Source organism: Morus notabilis, unplaced genomic scaffold (genome assembly GCF_000414095.1).
Source record: "Morus notabilis unplaced genomic scaffold, ASM41409v2 Scaffold542, whole genome shotgun sequence".
NCBI classification, from domain to species: domain Eukaryota; kingdom Viridiplantae; phylum Streptophyta; class Magnoliopsida; order Rosales; family Moraceae; genus Morus; species Morus notabilis.
In genome coordinates this window covers 89955-107685 of record NW_010364664.1, presented here as the reverse complement: position 1 = coordinate 107685, position 17731 = coordinate 89955, and the positions used below count along the sequence as shown (strand labels likewise).

The following is a 17731-nucleotide window of genomic DNA, read 5'->3' as shown; positions in this document are numbered from 1 at the left end:
ACCACTAGTAGAGTGTAGAAGGTTGATTAATGCTTCCTTTTCTTGTTTATATAATTTTAATGCATCTTTCCTAAGAGTAGTTCTAGAAAAAAATTGTGCATTAGGATTATGTACAATTTTAATATAACGTTGTCAACTTCTTTGTTCAGTAAAACTTAGTGGTTGATCTAATGTGGCTATTAATCGTGCCATTTTCATACGATCAACTTGCGGATCATATTTCCATGTGCTTAGACCGCCGGTTTGGCGGTCAAACGATAATTGCGTTTGGCGGAGATCAGCTCCGCCTCCTTGTTTTTGAAGACACTTTTCAGAGTGTCTTCTTAAGTGCGTAGTGCCGTGAATAGTGTTACCTTGTAATTTCTCACCACAATACTTACATTGAGCTACGTACTTAATGTTACCGTTATTGTCGACCTCCTCGAATGTGTTGAAGTGCTCCCAAACTGCTGAGGTACGCTTGCATTTCTTCTTACTCTTTTCAGGGGGGGTTTTGGGCCATTGTTCTGATAATTAAAAAGACAAGGAACTAAGTCAAAGTCCTAAAGTCGAGAGGAAAAGGAAAAAGATGACCATTCTAAGCAACGACCATTCTAGACGACGACTGCTGAAATGCCTCAACATAACGTCGACCATTCATATGAAAATGGTAACGACGAATGCTCGTGACAACCAAGGGTCATCAGAGCCTAGAAGCCAGAGACTTACATTCAACCAGATATCAGAAAAAAACTATCCTGCGTGGGTCAAATAAAGCATAGTAAGTTACCATCCTCTACATTTTGCATATCAACACATGCATATGATTCACTGGGAAAGCCAGTAAAATCATACATCAACACAAATAAGCAATGATTAAAGCTTACTGGTAAGTCAGAGTCTGGGCGGAGTCTGGAAACCAACTAGCTTCACGATGCACCAAAGGAAGTAAGGAGCATAAGTCAGAAATTCACAAGAAGAAATTCAGGTAGAGCAACGACAGTTCTAAAAGTTTGGGAAAGAATGGCTTCGGTTCGAAGGATATTTAAGGGGAAGCAAGCCCTCGACCCCTGACCGTTGGATAAAGTTCATGAAATCCAACGGCAGGGGCATCTCGCCCAAATCTGACGACAGCAGACAAAGGCGGGAAAATGAAGGGACGCGATCCAAAGGCTCACATTCGCCCTTTCAAAATGAGGCCTCACGTCAGCATAGGGAAGCGACCGACGCAATAGTTGCGTTCCTCGAGGAAATCTGAAGCATCCAGACCATCATTGCAGACGAAGGCTCAGGATCAGGTTCCCACACCCGAAGCACGAAGGTACGACCGAACCTAAGTTTGAGGCTGTCTGAAAGAAACCCTCGACCTGGGGGGGCAGCTGTTGTGTGGGAAAATGTGGATGACGTGTGGAAAAACAACAGTGTGACACGTGGCCTTGCTTTTCCTCAAAAGGCAACAACCCTCGACGTTGGGGACTCCCTTTCCTTCTGCTACAAAGGAAGCCCAACTTAGGATGCCGACTCTAAGTGACGACGACAGGTCGTACCGTCGACCTTACGACGGGAATCCTTCGGGAGAAAATCAATTGCCAAGAAAGACAACTAGGCTGAGCAAATAGAGACGACGAGAGGAATGCCCCAAAAAGGGGAAAGCCTGACATCGCAAGTTACGTGCAGAAATAGGGGATGTCTACAGTACATGCATTAATTGCAAACCCTTAAACCGCCCTATGGGGGACAGAAAAGGGTTACAGGTACGCACAGAGCCGTAATGGAAGACTAATTGGTTGAGTGAACAGTTCGCCAAAGTGATTAGTGGGCTACGGTCTGGGCCTAGAAAGGCAGACCACTTGAGTGCTTCTGCCTACAAAGGAAACCCACCCGAGGAAGGAAGCTCGGTTATAAAAGGGGCGAAGCCCCATACAGGAAGGAGGTTGGCTTCCTGAGAGAGAAAAAAATGAGAGAGCAATTGTTGATGTAAATTGTAACAATCTCAAAAGGAATATAAAACTACAGTGGATGTAGCTCTTCATTTATAAGAGTGAACCACTATAAATTTTGTGTGTTCTTCTACTTCAAGTATTTCTTCTCATATTGATCACCATTTTAAAAATACAACAAACACTTCATTGCATGTATTGAGTGTACAGTCAATATCAAGATGGTAATCCAACGGGATACCTAGAGGTGACCCGGCCTATTTCTGTTGATGAGTTTTCACCGTCAACAAGTACCATGAATCCAAATTAAGGATAAATGTTTGCCAAACATTTATCAAATATGAATGTAACACCTCGAAAAATTAAGTAAGATTAATTATATTAATTGATATTTACTAGTGTGTTTAATCTAGTTTAATTAATTAATTATGTTCACTAAATGTTTTTAATATTTAAGTTTAAATATTTTTAAGGATTCTAAATATTTTCAATATTTTTATTTTTATCTTGAAGTGTGTGGAAATACATTTTCTAATCTACTTTCTTAAATATCTTTTAATATTTATCCTTTACTTTTTCTTTATTTCTTTTTCCTCTCTTTTGCTTTCTTTTTCTCTCTTCCTCCCACCGCACGTCACTCTCTCTCTACCTTTCAGATCTCTCACTCTCCCTCTCTTCCCTCTCTCTTGTTCTCTCTTTCTCTCCTCTTCAAACTCATTTCCAAGGGAGTTTTTGACTAAGAATTGAACTAAAGGAGAACTTCAAGAAGTTTTCAACATTAAAGGAAGAATTTAAGGTAAGATTTCTGAAGAAAAAAAATTTTTCTCTTGAATCTTGGATTTTTCCTTTGAAAAAACTTATTTTCAGTTTAAGTTTGATTTTGATAGATTTTAGTTGAAATCATGGTGAGATTTGGGGATTTATGGTTCTTTGAACTTGCTTTAGTAATTAGAACCTAGATTTGTTGATTCCCTTTTGAAAATATCTCAGATTTGAATTCAGATTTGCAGGATTTGACCTCGTTCTCCATGGATCGACCATTTTGGCCGACCTGCTTCGCTCCCACCAGTCAACCGGTCTCCTCTCCACCGGCTAACCGGTGGAGATGAACCACTCTGTCACCAGTCGACCGGTGCACACTTGGTTTGACCCTGATTTACCTTCAAACCTTAATTTTGGCCCAAATTTCAAAGAGAACCCAAATTAGCTTCATTTGGGAACCTAAAGTAGATGGATTAACATCTTTAATCCATGTTTTGAGATCAAAATCCTTGGAATGATGATTTGAACCATGAGATGATTTGTGAAATTTAGAATTGGATTAAGGCACACTAATAGGAAATCAAAGTGTATGATTGAGCTTGATTTGTTTTAGGAATAAAGATTGAATCCTAAAACATTATTTTGTGACAATGCTAGTTGAGGAATCATATTAGAAACTTTGAAGGAAGCGGAGGCTAGGATACCGAGAGGCTAGCCACAGGTTCAGCATTTAAGAGGTAGGATTTCTTGTCCTTTTCACTGTTAGCTTGTTTTAAGAGTTTTTGGCTTATATAAATGTTTTAAAGAAAAGACATGTTTGATAAAGAAAAGTACTTTAACACGAAAGCTTGATTATTGCTATTGGAATCATAATGAGTTGTTCTAAAATTTTAATGAATGTTTTCTTAAAATAAGATATCTTGCGAATTGGTAAGCTCGCTGATGGACTAGATATGATATGCAGAGTGTATCCTCGGGGGTAGAACCCGGACCGGGCCACTACGGTGGTGTTAAGGCTTGTGCATATGGTTGTGTAAGTAATTTATCATAGTTATAAATTACTTGATGATGCCTGTCATACAGAATTTTGAGATTATATTTCCTTTCAGAAAAAAGATGTTAGCTTTCAGATGTTGTGCTGGGACTGAACACTTCTATTTATTTATTTACTTGTTTATAAAGCTTTCTTAAATACATCCTACTGGGCCTTCTGCTCATGTTTTTCTTTTGTTTCTATATATTTAACCCATTACAGGCGACGCTAGAAGCAGTGATGAGTAAGTAGTAAACTCAAGTAACTCTAGCTTGTGCAATCCAAAAGAAGGAGTTGCGCACTCTTCCATCCTTGTTGTATAATGTAAGAGTTGTATATTATCAGAATGTAAACCTTAAATATATCTAGACTGTGGTTGATAACTGTAAATGTTTCTTTACATGTTCATGTATGTACAATATTGAATATCCTGTGGAAGGGAGACCCTGAATGATGCTAGAGGCTTGGTTTTAAACCTGTTTTATCAGAAAAATGTGAAAGTCCCCATCACTTTCTGGTAATCTAATTTCATTAAAAATGTGGGGCTTGTTTGAAACTTGCTGTAATGTTTTACTTTTGACTTTGATTATTATGGCCTCGTTCGTTTCGATGATTCGAGTTTAAAATTTAAGTTGAGATGTGATTGTATGTGAGAGCTTTTTACTGTAGTAAAAAAGTTAGATGTGATTGTTTGTGAGAGCTTTTTACTGTAACAAAACTCGAATCAGCGAAACGAACGAGGCCTATATTTTCAAATACTTAATTACTTTTTTAATTATGTTTAACTTCAAAATGAGCCTCTACGTCACTAACTTTTAGGCCCCGTTCACTTTGCTGATTCAAGTTTAGAATTCAAGTTTTTCTACAGTAAAAAGCTCTCACATAAAGTCACATCTCAACTCAAATTCTAAATTCGAATCAACGAAGTGAACGGAACCTAATCTCCACATCACTAACTCCTATTTCAGGCGTGTCAATAAATTCAACAACATTTAAATAATATATTTGATAATCAACATTCTGATAAGAAATAGGATAAAAATCCATTTAACATTTTCATGAAAAAAATGTTTAAGAACAACTTTGCTTTAGAGGAAGGGTGAAAAAATTATGAATTAAATTATATAAAATTACATTGGGTTGGTTAATTTATACCTTGTCAATTCACTTTTTATCGTACAAAATTAACCTTTTTGTTTGGTAGATTACTTCTCAAATTTTATTTTTAAAAGTTTCAGTCCCTCATATTAAAATTAACCAACGACTTATGAAAATTCTCGGGAATAATTAGATGTTAATGGCATTGTAACCGAAAGTTTTGCACAAATAGAGACATAACACAAATAGAGGCATAGTAATTGTTAATTACCCTTACTCTTTAATTCTACTATCATTAACAGAAAAAAAAATCTACTATTGAAAAAAAAAATTATTCAAATAAAATCTACAGAAATAACATATAAATAAGAAGAAAAACCCTTTTCTCATTCAGATCCTAAAAGAAACCAGAGACAATAAAACTTCATCTTTACCAAAAGAACCCTCTGAGCGAAACCCCATCTTGGCCATTCTTCTTCCTTCGATTTTCATTTGTGCACAGAGAAGAAGAGAGAGATGCTGAAGTTGCAGAAAAGCAGTATTTTCTTCAACAGAAACGCCATTGAGGGTATTTTCTCTCCTTCGTCCACTCTTTATCTCTTCAAGACTTGTATCGCTTCCAATCATTCTAAAGCCTCTCCGAATACTAATAATAATAGTAATAATGGCCGCCATAACAATGCCAAAATAACAACTCTTGATGATGCTTTGAACATGTTTGATGAAATGCTCCAATTGCGTTCTCTGCCTTCTGTTGTTCGTTTCAATCAATTGTTGGCCAAAATTGCCAAAATGAAACGCTATTCTGTAGTGGTCTCTCTATACAACCAAATGGGTTTTCATAGAATATCAACTGATGATTATACTCTCAGCACTGTGATTAATTGCTTTTGTCATCTTAACCACATGGGCTTTAGTTTATCTGTGTTGGGGAAATTCATTAAATCTGGTTATGTACCAGACACTGTGACCCTAACAAGTCTAATAAAAGGGTTTTTGCGACAAGGAATGGTCGACGAGGCAGCTGAATGCTACCAACAAATGACAAGGGGAGGTGTTAAGCCCGATATCGTCACTTACAACACATTGCTAAATGGGTTTTGTAAAGTGGGCAACACTAGTGCAGCTGTACAGTTGCTTTGGAACATGGAAAAACATAGGAACTGCAAGCCTGATGTAGTTGCTTATAGTACTGTTATCAACAGCCTTTGCAAGCACAGACTAATTGCTGATGCTTTGAATCTCTTCTCAGAAATGACTAGTAGAGGTGTCATTCCAGACGTTGTTACTTATACCATGCTGATTCACGGAGCATGCATGTTAAGCAAACGAGAAGAAGCTATGAGGTTATTTAATGAGATGGTAGGTCGAAATATCACCCCTGATGCACACACTTACACTGTCTTGGTTGATATGCTAAGCAAAAAGGGGATGGTTGCAGATGCACAACATATGACGGTGATTATGGAACAGAAAGGCTTCAAATCTGATGTGGTAACCTATAGTTCACTTATGGAAGGTTATTGCTTGCGAGGAGAAATGGATGAGGCAAGGAAAATATTTGATATGATGCTTGACAGGGGTTGTGAAAATGATATTCATGGTTATGGCATTCTGATCAATGGTTATTGTCAAATTAGGAGGATAGACGAGGCCCTCGGTCTATTTGAAGAAATGCCATCCAAGGGACTTATTCCAAACATTGTAACTTACAGCTCTCTTATTGGTGGCTTCTGTAAAGTAGGAAAAACCCAGGCTGCTTGGGAGCTAATTTGCAAGATGCAAGATTGTGGTCCGATTCCTGATATTCAAACATATAGTATTTTACTTGATGGTCTATGCAACAATGGACAACTTGAAGACGCGGTGTCATTATTTCAAGATATGGAAGAGAAGAAGTTACCGATTGATATCGTGGCCTACAATATCCTCATTGGAGGGTTGTGTAAAGCTGGCAATTTGGTCGCCGCAAAGGATCTCTTTTCCCAATTACCATCCAAAGGCCTTCAACCTGATGTCATAACATATCGAGTAATGATCAGCGGCCTTATTCGTGGAGGCCAAATGGATGAAGCCACAAGCTTACACAAGCAAATGGAAGAGAATGGATACCCCTCAAACAGTGGCACTTATAATTTAATGATCCGTGGATCTGTCTGTAATCACGATCTATCAAGAGCTGTGCAGCTTGCTAATGAGATGGGGGGAAGGGGTTTCTCTGCAGACGTTTCAACCGTGGATATGTTTCTTGATTTAATTTCTAGTGGGAAATTAGATCCTTCTCTGCGATCAATGTTCCAAAAGGAGTTATGAGGTGTAAGTCATTTGAAAGGGGTTTTAGCAGGGAAGAAACTTTTTGTAAGTGTCTTTATTATAACTCGAGAACTTTTTCTGAAGTTTAGTGCCTTGGATATTTCATATTGTATTGATTGTGACGATTGTATTGATTGTGAATTTTATTTAGGATGAAGTTGATCGATGGCAGAAACCAACAACTATTTGTATTTGTGCGTGAGAGACTTGTAAGCTGCTACAAACTCAATGTTGCTTATGTTAGAGAACTCCTTGAATCCCATATTGGATTACCAAATTAGTTCTTTTTTATTTTATTTTTTAAATATTCCGCTTAAGTGTCACTTCCTTTTCATGGATGATTTATGAATGTTTGAAAATTTTCCAAGAAATTCATCATTTAGTCATTCAAGAACATAAAACTAGTGGAAGGCGAGCAATTTGAGAATTCGAATTTTTTTATTGTTTTTTATTTATTTTTTATGAGGTAGATTTTTTATTTTTTCTATTTTTTATTCTTATATATATAGAATAACCTAGGGTATTCAGGCCTCTTTGAGCACCTAATCCCTAAGGGTGTGTGATTTTGAGGTAAATATTCTAATATTGGTTTACTACGGAAGTGGTTAGGGAGGAACCATTTGGAGCAAGAGTCATGTTTGGGTAAATGTGGGACTTGATTCCGGTGGATGGAATTCCAACTTTGTTATTAGATGATTGTTTCTTTTGCGTATAAATCATAATGTAAATACCAGGTTCTTTGCAGGGTAAACGAAAATGGTTCAACTTTCAAAGGATGTTTGGAAGAATAATTCTTCTTTTTCAGAGTTGTTTCCAATAATTTTTGCTTTTTTGTACGGATACCCCTTTAATTTTTTGAATTTAGCAATTTGGTCATTGTTCTTTTTTTTTTCTAGCAATTGATCCCTTCAACTTCAAAATTTTTGCAATTGACGACTAATAAAAAACGGCGTCTGTTTTTTTCTTTTGACGATTTTGATCACATGAACACCTATTAAGGATAATGAAGGTCATTTCTCACCTTTGTAGCGTCTTTTGAGGATAATAATTGACCCTTGAAAATCAAGAGTTATTTATTACAGTTGATTGTGTTCGGATATATTAGATGACTCTCACATCTATATAACTGAACAGCTGATTCTGTAGGGATTTCTCCATACAGTAAAACATCAAGTACTTATATGATATTAAAGATCTAAGTAATTTCAAGGTATGTCTTACCAATCTCACTAATGATCATTTGATTTTCCTCTTCTAATGTTATGTATCTTGTTTGGATATTAACTCTTAAATGAGTTTGCTTTTATGCTTTGGCAGGCTAACACGGATTACAAAGGTGTATGCCATATTGCTCTTGCTCAAGAAGATCATTGCAGACCTGCAGAGGTGCAGTTTCTCAAATCTTTTGGTTTATTTGTCTTTGAAGATTTTGTGATTTTGACTAATAAATGATGTACAACGGTCTCCATGTCCTGCTAGGTACAAACTCTCACACCTGCACCGCGGGGGCTTTTGGCCAATTTTCTGTTGGAATCAGGCATACTGATGCAGCTCTTGTATTGGGCATAGGGAAGCTTCTGCTCAAGGTATTGTGATTGATAAAATTTAGTTTTATGTACCATTGGAAAGAACACGGTTTTCCTATTTTAGGAAACTGTGCTGTAATTGAGTGTGTGATTAATTGTGTATCCAGATTGTGTTGTTTCCGGATTCTAAGTGATTTGACTTTTCTTGATTTGTAAATTAGGAGATTTCTGGTTTATTCTTTCCTAATTTAGTCTCTATTGTGTAAATATATATACGTGTAAAACAACCCTAGTAATACAACTTTCGATCGATTATTTCACATTCTAAACTCTGAGATGGTATTAGAGTTCTAGGGATTTCATTGCTTCCGTTTATCGATCCTTGTTTTTCTGGTTCTCATTCCAGAATTTTTCCATTTAATCGATTCCCTGTCTGGTTTCTATTCAAAGACTCTTTTCTTTTCTTTTGCCTTCTTTCTTGCTCACTTCTTTCTCTTCATTCCGCTTGAGTCACGTCCATACATCTGAATCTCAAGTAACCAGGGTTCAGACCACTGAAGACAGCCACTATGATGTCAGAGAACTGGCTAATATTCAGGTAGTGTACAAGCTGAATGGAAGGAATTATTTGAAGTGGTCTCAATTGGTGCAGACACACTTGAAGGGCAAAGGAAAGCTGAGCCACTTGCTTGGTACCGGTCCTAAAAGGGGAGATCCGAAGTATGATGCGTGGGATGAAGAAGATTTGATGGTGATGTCCTGGCTTTGGAATTCTGTCTCCAGAGATTAGCGATGCCTGCATGTTTCTTAATACCGCTAAGGAGATTTGGGAGGCTGTCACACAAACATATTCAAAGGTTCGTGATGCTGCACAAATCTATGAGATCAAAACTAAAATTGATGCTACTAAACAAGGAAATTGGACAGTTACTGAGTATTCTAACTTATTGCAAAATCTTTGGCAAGAGATGGATCATTATCAATGCATTCAGATGAAGTGTAGTGAGGATGCAACCATGCTTAAGAGGTTCGTTGAAAAAAATAGAATTTATGATTTTTTGGTAGGTCTTAATATGGAATTTGATGCAGTACGGGTGTAAGTTCTTGGCAAGGAGGATTTGCCGTCTCTTAATGAGACAATTTCCATAATCCGGGCTGAAGAAGGAAGGAGACGAGTCATGATTGAGAATGCTTCTTTTGAGAGCTCCGCATTGGTGTCAAAAACAACAAGTGAGAAGAATGCCGTGTTAGAGCAGTCTTTCACTGAAGAGAACAAACAATCATATCCGTCAAAGCCTTTTAACAGAGATAACCTGTGGTGCACATACTGTAAAAAACCTCGTAATACCAAAGAGAGGAGTTAGAAGCTTCATGGTAGGCCGCAAGTTCCAAATAAGAATGGGACAGGAAGAAACGGACAAGGGAGAGGACAAAGTCAAGCTCACATGGCTGGAATGTAGACTGGCAAAATAAGGAAATTAGAGAGGAGAGAAACTGAACGAGAGAGAAGTTTTGAGAGAAAAGAGAATTCTCTTATTCTGATTTAATCATGTACATCCTACGATTATTATAGGCTAGAACCACCAATCATGCTAATCAGTACAACAACAAAATAAGGAAAGTAATCCCACAAGTTTGGGAAACTTATTCTATACTCTAATCAAATCTGATATGATCATATTTGTTTCTATTTCCTAAAAACATAAAGAAATAATTACAATAATCAGAAAGAAGCAATTACAGTAATTGCTTATTATCATAATCTTTTAACACTCCCCCTTAAGCTTGGAATATATGTTGATCATTCCAAGCTTGGAACTTAGCTCCTCGAACTTTACTCCAGCAAGTCCTTTAGTCATGATATTTGCCACTTGTTGATGAGTTGATACGTGATTCAGTGTTAGAATTCCTTCTTCAATTTTTTCTTTGATGAAATGTCGGTCAAGCTCCACATGCTTAGTCCTATCATGATGGACAGGATTCTTAGCAATGCTTATTGTTGCCTGGTTGTCACAAAATACCAACATTGGTTATTCTGTAGGAATTCTGAGTTCCTTAAGTAGTATGTTTAGCCACATCCCTTCACAGATACCCTGTCCAAGCACGCGAAACTCTGCTTCTGCACTACTTCTCGCAACAACTGACTGTTTCTTATTTCGCCATGTGACAAGGTTGCCCCACACGTAGGAACCTGTTGTGGATCTTCTGTCAACGATTGAATCTGCCCAGTCTGCAGCTGTAAAGATTTCCACCTTTTGATTCGTTCCCTTTTTAAAAAAAGATTCTGTGGAAAAAAGTGTATAGAGTTGGAATACAGGCTGGAAAGCCATGTACAGCTAGGTGATTTTAGGCAATTAGTTTGATGGATTATTTCCTTAGAATTAGATATAGTTTCCTAATTTGTTAGTTTCCTAATTTGATAGGATACAGACTTAATGGTAGGGGTACTGGAGTGAATGTATATATGTATGCAGTGTATACCGTGATTAATATGAATGAAAATAAGAAGTTTTCATTTCAGCTTCTCTTTGTCAATTCACCACATGGTATCAGAGCCTTAGGCTCGAATTTCTGGGATTGAAATCTGTGATTGGCCTTCATTGCCGAAGCTTCTTGGCCTTTATTGCCGGTTCTTGCTTTGTTTGTTCATCAGTCTCTGTCCAGCAATTCCTACCGTGTCTGTGAGTCCATCATCTTGCTGTCCGTCCTATCCATTCTCTTGCTGCCATCTATTCTATCGCTGGAATCCAACATGTCAGAAACAGGGAAGACTAAGGCTGTCCAGACAGAGGAGATAATCAGGCCTCAGCAACCTGGAGAATTGCAGAACATTCAGGTTGCGTATAGACTAGATGGATCAAATTACCTTAAGTGGTCACAACTCATCCGTACGGTGTTGAAAGGAGGAGGAAAGATTAGCCATCTTTTGGGAACGGGTCCTAAACCAGATCCGAAGTTTGAAGCGTGGGATGAAGAAGACTCTATGATCATGGCGTGGTTGTGGAGTTCCATGATTCTTGAAATCAGTGACACTTGCATGTTTTTGGCTACTGCCAAGGACATATGGGATGCTATTCAACAGACTTACTCCAAAGCTAGGGATGCAGCCCAAGTATACGAAGTTAAGGTGAAAAGTATAGCGGCAAAACAAGGTAATAAGACTGTCATTGAATATGCAAACCAATTGAAAACCTTATGGATGGAGTTGGATCATTATCGAGTTATTAAAACTAAATGCCCCGAGGATGCAGCTATCTTAAAAGAATTTATTGAACAAGACAGGGTCTATGATTTTCTAGTTGGACTCAACCCAGAATTTGATCTAGTAAGAATATAGATTCTTGGGAAGCCAGAGGTTCCAGGTTTTAATGAAGTAGTGGCTCTAATTAGAAGTGAAGAGAGCAGAAGGGGGCTGATGCTTGAACTAGAAACCAATAATAGTTCGGCTATGGTGGCTGCTGGGAATAACAAACATGTCACAAACATGGAGAGAGGTATAGCACCAGAAGGAGAAAAAAACAACCAGCCAAAGTTCCAAAATCGTGATAGTCTTTGGTGCACTTATTGCAAGAAGTCTCGTCATACCCGTAATACATGTTGGAAGCTTCATGGAAAGCCACCAAGCCGTGAATGGGGCCAGAAAGGGAATCAGCCACAATGCAAAGGACAAGCCCATATTGCTGTGACTCCTCAAGCAGAATCAACATCAAAGGAATTGAGCAGTCTCAACCAAGAGGAGATTGAGAAATTTAGAGCACTCATCAGCAATCTTGGTAAGACTGAAGAAACTCTAGGTACTTGTTCCTTGGCATATTCAGGTGAGTTTCCTTTCTCCATTAGTTTAAATGTTTCGGACACAACCCTTGCCAACTCCTGGGTCATGGATTCAGGAGCAACCGACCATATACAATGTGTTTTCAACCTACTCTCCATGTCCAAGCGATAGGAAAGTAACCACAGCCAATGGATCCTCAATCACTGTAGCCGGTTTAGGGAATGTCAAAATAAGCCCATTTGTGACTTTGAGAAATGTTCTTCACGTTCCTAAACTGTCCACAAACTTGATCTCTATACAAAAACTCACTCAAGATTTGTGTTGTAATGTGTTTTTTCACAATAATTATTGTGTATTTCAGGACAAGGGCTGCCACTATACCAAGAGTTGCAGAGAACAATCCGAACTGAGGCAATCTTTCCGGATTCGCTCTGCCTTACAGCCTTGCTTCCCATTGTAATTGCCATTGTAGCACGTGTGTGGCCCAGCCCATAAGGGCCATGCGGACTTGACGTCATCCCCACCTTCCTCGAGTATATCACCGACAGTCCCTCGTGAGTGCGGCACGCACCTTTTTGTTTGTTTCGGAGCCGTTTTGGCAGGGCACCCACTACGTACCACACCACCGGGCGGCTCGCCGGAAGGCCGAGTCTTTCTCCGCCGCAAACTCGACGTCGTCGTCACCTGCAAAATAAGGCCAAAAACTGGACTTTACTAAACAAGCGAGAAAGAAAGTATTTTAGTGAACCCAAGTCTTTAATTTCAAACTCAAAGGCTAGGGACCTCTTTAGACGTTCCATTTCAACTGTATTATCCCCGGTGAGAATGATGTCATCAACATATACTATAAGAACAATTATCTTCCCATCAATAGAATGCTTTGTGAACATGGTATGATCTGCTTATCCCTGAGCATATCCTTGCTTCTTCACAAATTGAGTAAACCCCTCGAACGAGGCTCTTAGTGACTGTTTTAAGCCGTATAGAGACTTCTTTAGTTTACACACCTTTGGTCCATATTTTTCTTCAAAAGCTGGAGGTGGATGCATTCTTCACATCAAGTTGTTGAAGTGGCCAATTTAGATTAGCTGAAACTGTCAAGAGTACTCTGATAGTATTTAATTTTGCCACCGGAGCAAAGGTTTCAAGGTAGTCAATCCCATATGTCTGAGTAAACCCTTTAGCTACTAGGTGTGCCTTGTATCTTTCTAACGATCCATCTGATATGTGCTTTGTAGTGAAATACCCATTTGCAGCCAGCAGTCTTCTTCTCCTTTGGCAGCTCTATCACTTCCTATGTCTTGGGCTTTTCAAGAGCCCTCATTTCCTCAAGAATAGCCTCCTTCCATTCAGGAACTTTTAAAGCCTCCTGCACATTTTTGGGAATCTCCACACTAGACAGTTGTGAGGTAAAAGCGGAAAACACTGGTGATAGGTTTTTATAAGACACGAAATTCGGGACCATGTGGGGAAGATTCGGACCCAGATGGGTGACTTGCAGGTGCCGCTGCGGAGGATGGAGGCACTGCTGGCGGCGCGGCCGATGGCCGAGGAGGCCAAGTTGGGTCGCAACGGCGAACGACAAGACGGGGAGAGGCGAGATCGCGCGCCTCGGGGCGAGGAGAGCCCAGATCGCGTCAACCTAGGCGGAGTGGAGGTGCCAAATCGGGCGAATCTTCGGCGGGAAGCGCCGATTCGCGAAGATCGAGGCCGCGAGAGGGAGTTTCGACGCCGAAGAGACGTGGGTCTCATGGAGGAGCGCGAGATCCGTCGCGATCTAGGCCTAGGTGGTCCGGATCTGTAGCGCGAGGGTTTGTTCGACGACGGGAGGAGGGCAGAAGGAGGTCGTGACCGTCGGGAGAGGGTGGCGGAGCTTGGTCGGCGACGGGAAGTGGAGTGGGAGCCAGAGTTAGAGGAGGAGAGGCTTGCTCCGAGGCTGGGACGGCATGGGCACCCTCGGAGCAGGGAACCCAGCCCGGTTTGAACCAAGCCTAGCGATTCCAGCGTGGAAAGGGCTAGTTCCGGTGCTACGGAGATAGATTCCGGCGTGACGGAGGCTGGGTTTGACGATTTGGCTACTGTTTGGATAGGGCCTCACGATTCCGGCGTGAAAGGGGTTGATTCCGGTGCTACAGAGGCAGATTCCGGCAGAATTGTAGTGGAGTCTCGCAATTCCGACTCGATTAAGGCTGATCCCGGTGAGATTGGTGTTGTTTTCGAAAATTCCGGCCAAATTTGGAGCGGGTCTCATGATTCTAACGATGTTGAGGGTGTTTCTGGCGAGGTTGGGGCTGATTCTGGCCTGGTTTGGACTGGGCTTCGTAATTTCGGCGTGAAAGGGGCTGGTTCTAGTGCCACGGAGGCAGATTCTGGCAGAATTGGAGTGTTGAATTCCGACACCCTTAATGCTAGGTTTTGTGATTTTGACGCCATTGGGGCTAGGTCCGGCGAGATGATGGCCAGGACGTGGAATTCCCATGTGAAATCCGGCGATTTTGGGGCTGAATCCCGAAATTCTGTTCAGAAGTGGACTGGGTCTAGTGTTTTCGGTATGGGCAGAGTCAATTTTGGGGTTGAGCCTCGTAATTACAATATTAGTTGGCCTTATTCTGGTGCAAGGGCAGTCAGACCTCAAAACTTTAACACGTTTGGGGCTGGGAATGGTACGATTGCAGCTGAGTATGAAGAAATTGATGAGAGTGAAGTTGAAAGGTTGATGTCCTGGTTGGCTAAGAAGGAAACTTCCTTAGTGAGGATTGATTTGCCAATATTTTTTGCGACCATTGATGAGCTTGCGCAGAGAGTTTCAAATGAATTGATAGACGTTGTGGTTGCTTTCCAAGATACAAAGAAGATGGAGAAGAAAGTAATTGATTGACTCTAATTTGAAGACGTGACTTACAAGGACAACATCAATTTGGGAACTCCAATCAAGGAACTAACAAGGCCTTTTGTTCTCAACCTATCTCTTATTTATAGACTTCCCTAGATTCTATTAGGAACTTAATATTTAAAAATCTTTTTCAATAGTCGTAAGGGGAATATAAATAGGGGGTTTAGTTGCTAAGGGAGATGGGGATGAGATTTGTAGAGTGTCTAGTGTTGTGCACTATTTTGGAGGTCAGGAGTCCTCGAAACCGCCCATCTATCATGTAATTTTTCATTTCTAGTGTTGTTAATGAAGCTCAGATTTTCGGGTTCCTAATTCCCCTGCAGCTTCTCCTACAAGTTTCCCTTACAACTAACTAAATTCAGTTACAAGCCACATCAGCCTAATTACTAATGTCGCATTTCGTCTTTCTGCTACCCCTGGCTCTCGTCTTTCTGCTACCCCTGGCTCTCGTCTTTCTGCTACCCCTGGTCTTCCCCCCCCCCCCCCCCCCCCCCCCCCCCCCCCCACACACAGGAACCTTGTCCTCAAGGCTCCTTGCTCCGCCGTTTGGTCCCCCAGTTCTTCCTCAACTGTAGTGTCAGCTCCATCTCCATCTTCTTCATCCACCGCCGCAATGAGAACCTGCAGCTGTGGGTTTTTACAAACATGCCCGAACCGCCATTTCTCCTCACACCGGAAGCATAATCCACGCTCCCTGCACCGCTGCAATTCAGCGTCAGAAATTTTCTTCCTAAAGCTGTCTCCTTTCCTCATGGACTGAAAAGAACTATTTTCTTGGCTCTTGTTGACCGACATGCCCAATTGGACTATGGGAATCCCTTATTTCTTTCCACCAGTTTCGGTGGATTCCAGCTGGAGCCACTACCCGGGCAGCTGGAGCTACTACCTGTAGTGCCTCCAAACGTTGAGTTCTTCATCCCAATTGTTCCGAAAAATCCAGCCCCTTCCCCACTTGCTCTAGCCCGTGAAGTTCTCAACATCTGGGCCCGCTCAAGGGCCCAATTCTTTTCTTCAAGTTTTTGGGCCAAATCCATTACTTGGACGAGGAAAGTAGGCTTCACCATACAGATTTCAGCCTTAATCTCCTCTGCTAAACCATTCGAGAAGGCTCCAATTAGGAATTCCTCTTCCGCCTCTCTCAAGGGAGTTGAGAGCAGCTCGAACTTCTCACGAAATTCCGCCACCGTCGAATCCTGCCGCAAAGCGATCAACGCCTCGTAATGGTTGCCAGTCTGTGAAGATCGGAACCTCTGCATCACGGAGTCCTTGAAAACCGGCCATGAAATGTTACCAGACCTGGATTCCATCCATTGGAACCAGTTCAATGCTTTTCCCTCCGGTCCAATAACAGCCGCCGCCACCCGTTCAGCCTCCTCAACGCCTTGGATCTGAAAGTACCGCTCGAGCCGAAACAACCATCCATGCGGATCTTCGCCGTTGAAGAGAGGAATCTCCCTTCGACGGAACCACGGTTCCCAACCGCTCGGCACTGGTCCATTACCGGAACGATTTGCCGCCATCATAGTACCACCCACCTTCATCACCGCTTGAAGCCAATGCTTTAGCTTGCTCTGCCTGTGGATTCGCATTGCCTCCCGATCTCATCCAACCGATAAGCTCCTTCATATACTCCCTCACGGCTCCCATATCCTCTGAAAGTCGTTTTGAGTTCTCCGACGTCTCTCTCAACAACTTCCAATCTGCCATCCATTTTACCAACTTTTGAAGCTACCATTCCCATACGAGACTGCTCTGATACCAATTTGATGGAAACCTCTCGGATTAACAAAGAACAAGATGAATGAATGAAGTTTATTCAACAAGGAAGAACACTTTACACAAGTGATATTCGAAAGATCACCACTCTCCTATACTCTTCAATCTCTATTCTTTCCAAAGATCCCTAACTTCTCAACCTATCTCTTATTTATAGACTTCCCTAGATTCCCCCGCAGCTTCTCCTACAAGTTTCCCTTACAACTAACTCCTAACAACTAACTAAATTCAGTTACAAGCCACATCCGCCTAATTACTAATGTAGCATTTCGTCTTCCTGCTACCCCTGGCTCTGGTTCTTATCACTTCCCAATATACAGCAGCGGCATCTGCATTGACTGGCTATGTCACTGATCCAAGAGAGTTCTTGCTGTAGGCTATTAAAGAGTCGATAAATATAGATACTAGAATGAGAAGTAAAGTTGTACTTTAACGAGATGAAGTTAACGAGCCGTTTGAGTTTTTGTAGAAGATCACTCTGGACATGTTCTTGAGGTCTTGAGGTGTCGTAGATTCATTATATGCTTATGTAGGATATGGACTCAGAAATCCCCTTGGTGTGACTGACTTTCGAGATGTGTGTGTGTGTATAAAAAATATATATATATACATACATATATATATATATACATACAT

The 17731-nt window shown here is 40.7% G+C and overlaps 1 protein-coding gene across 1 annotated transcript; it reads left to right on the top strand.

The window, feature by feature from the left end:
* Positions 1-5328: 5328 nt before the first annotated feature.
* LOC21412100 (putative pentatricopeptide repeat-containing protein At1g12700, mitochondrial) lies at positions 5329-7413 on the top strand. The gene is made up of 2 exons (XM_024171352.1): positions 5329-7170; positions 7277-7413. The coding sequence occupies exon 1, from the start codon at positions 5329-5331 to the stop codon at positions 7123-7125; it is 1797 nt and encodes a 598-aa protein (XP_024027120.1). The 3' UTR covers positions 7126-7170; positions 7277-7413.
* Positions 7414-17731: the final 10318 nt, after the last annotated feature.

Coding starts and splice junctions, on each gene's coding strand:
- LOC21412100 (XM_024171352.1), top strand. CDS start 5,329: ATGCTGAAGTTGCAGAAAAGCAGTATTTTCTTCAACAGAAACGCCATT.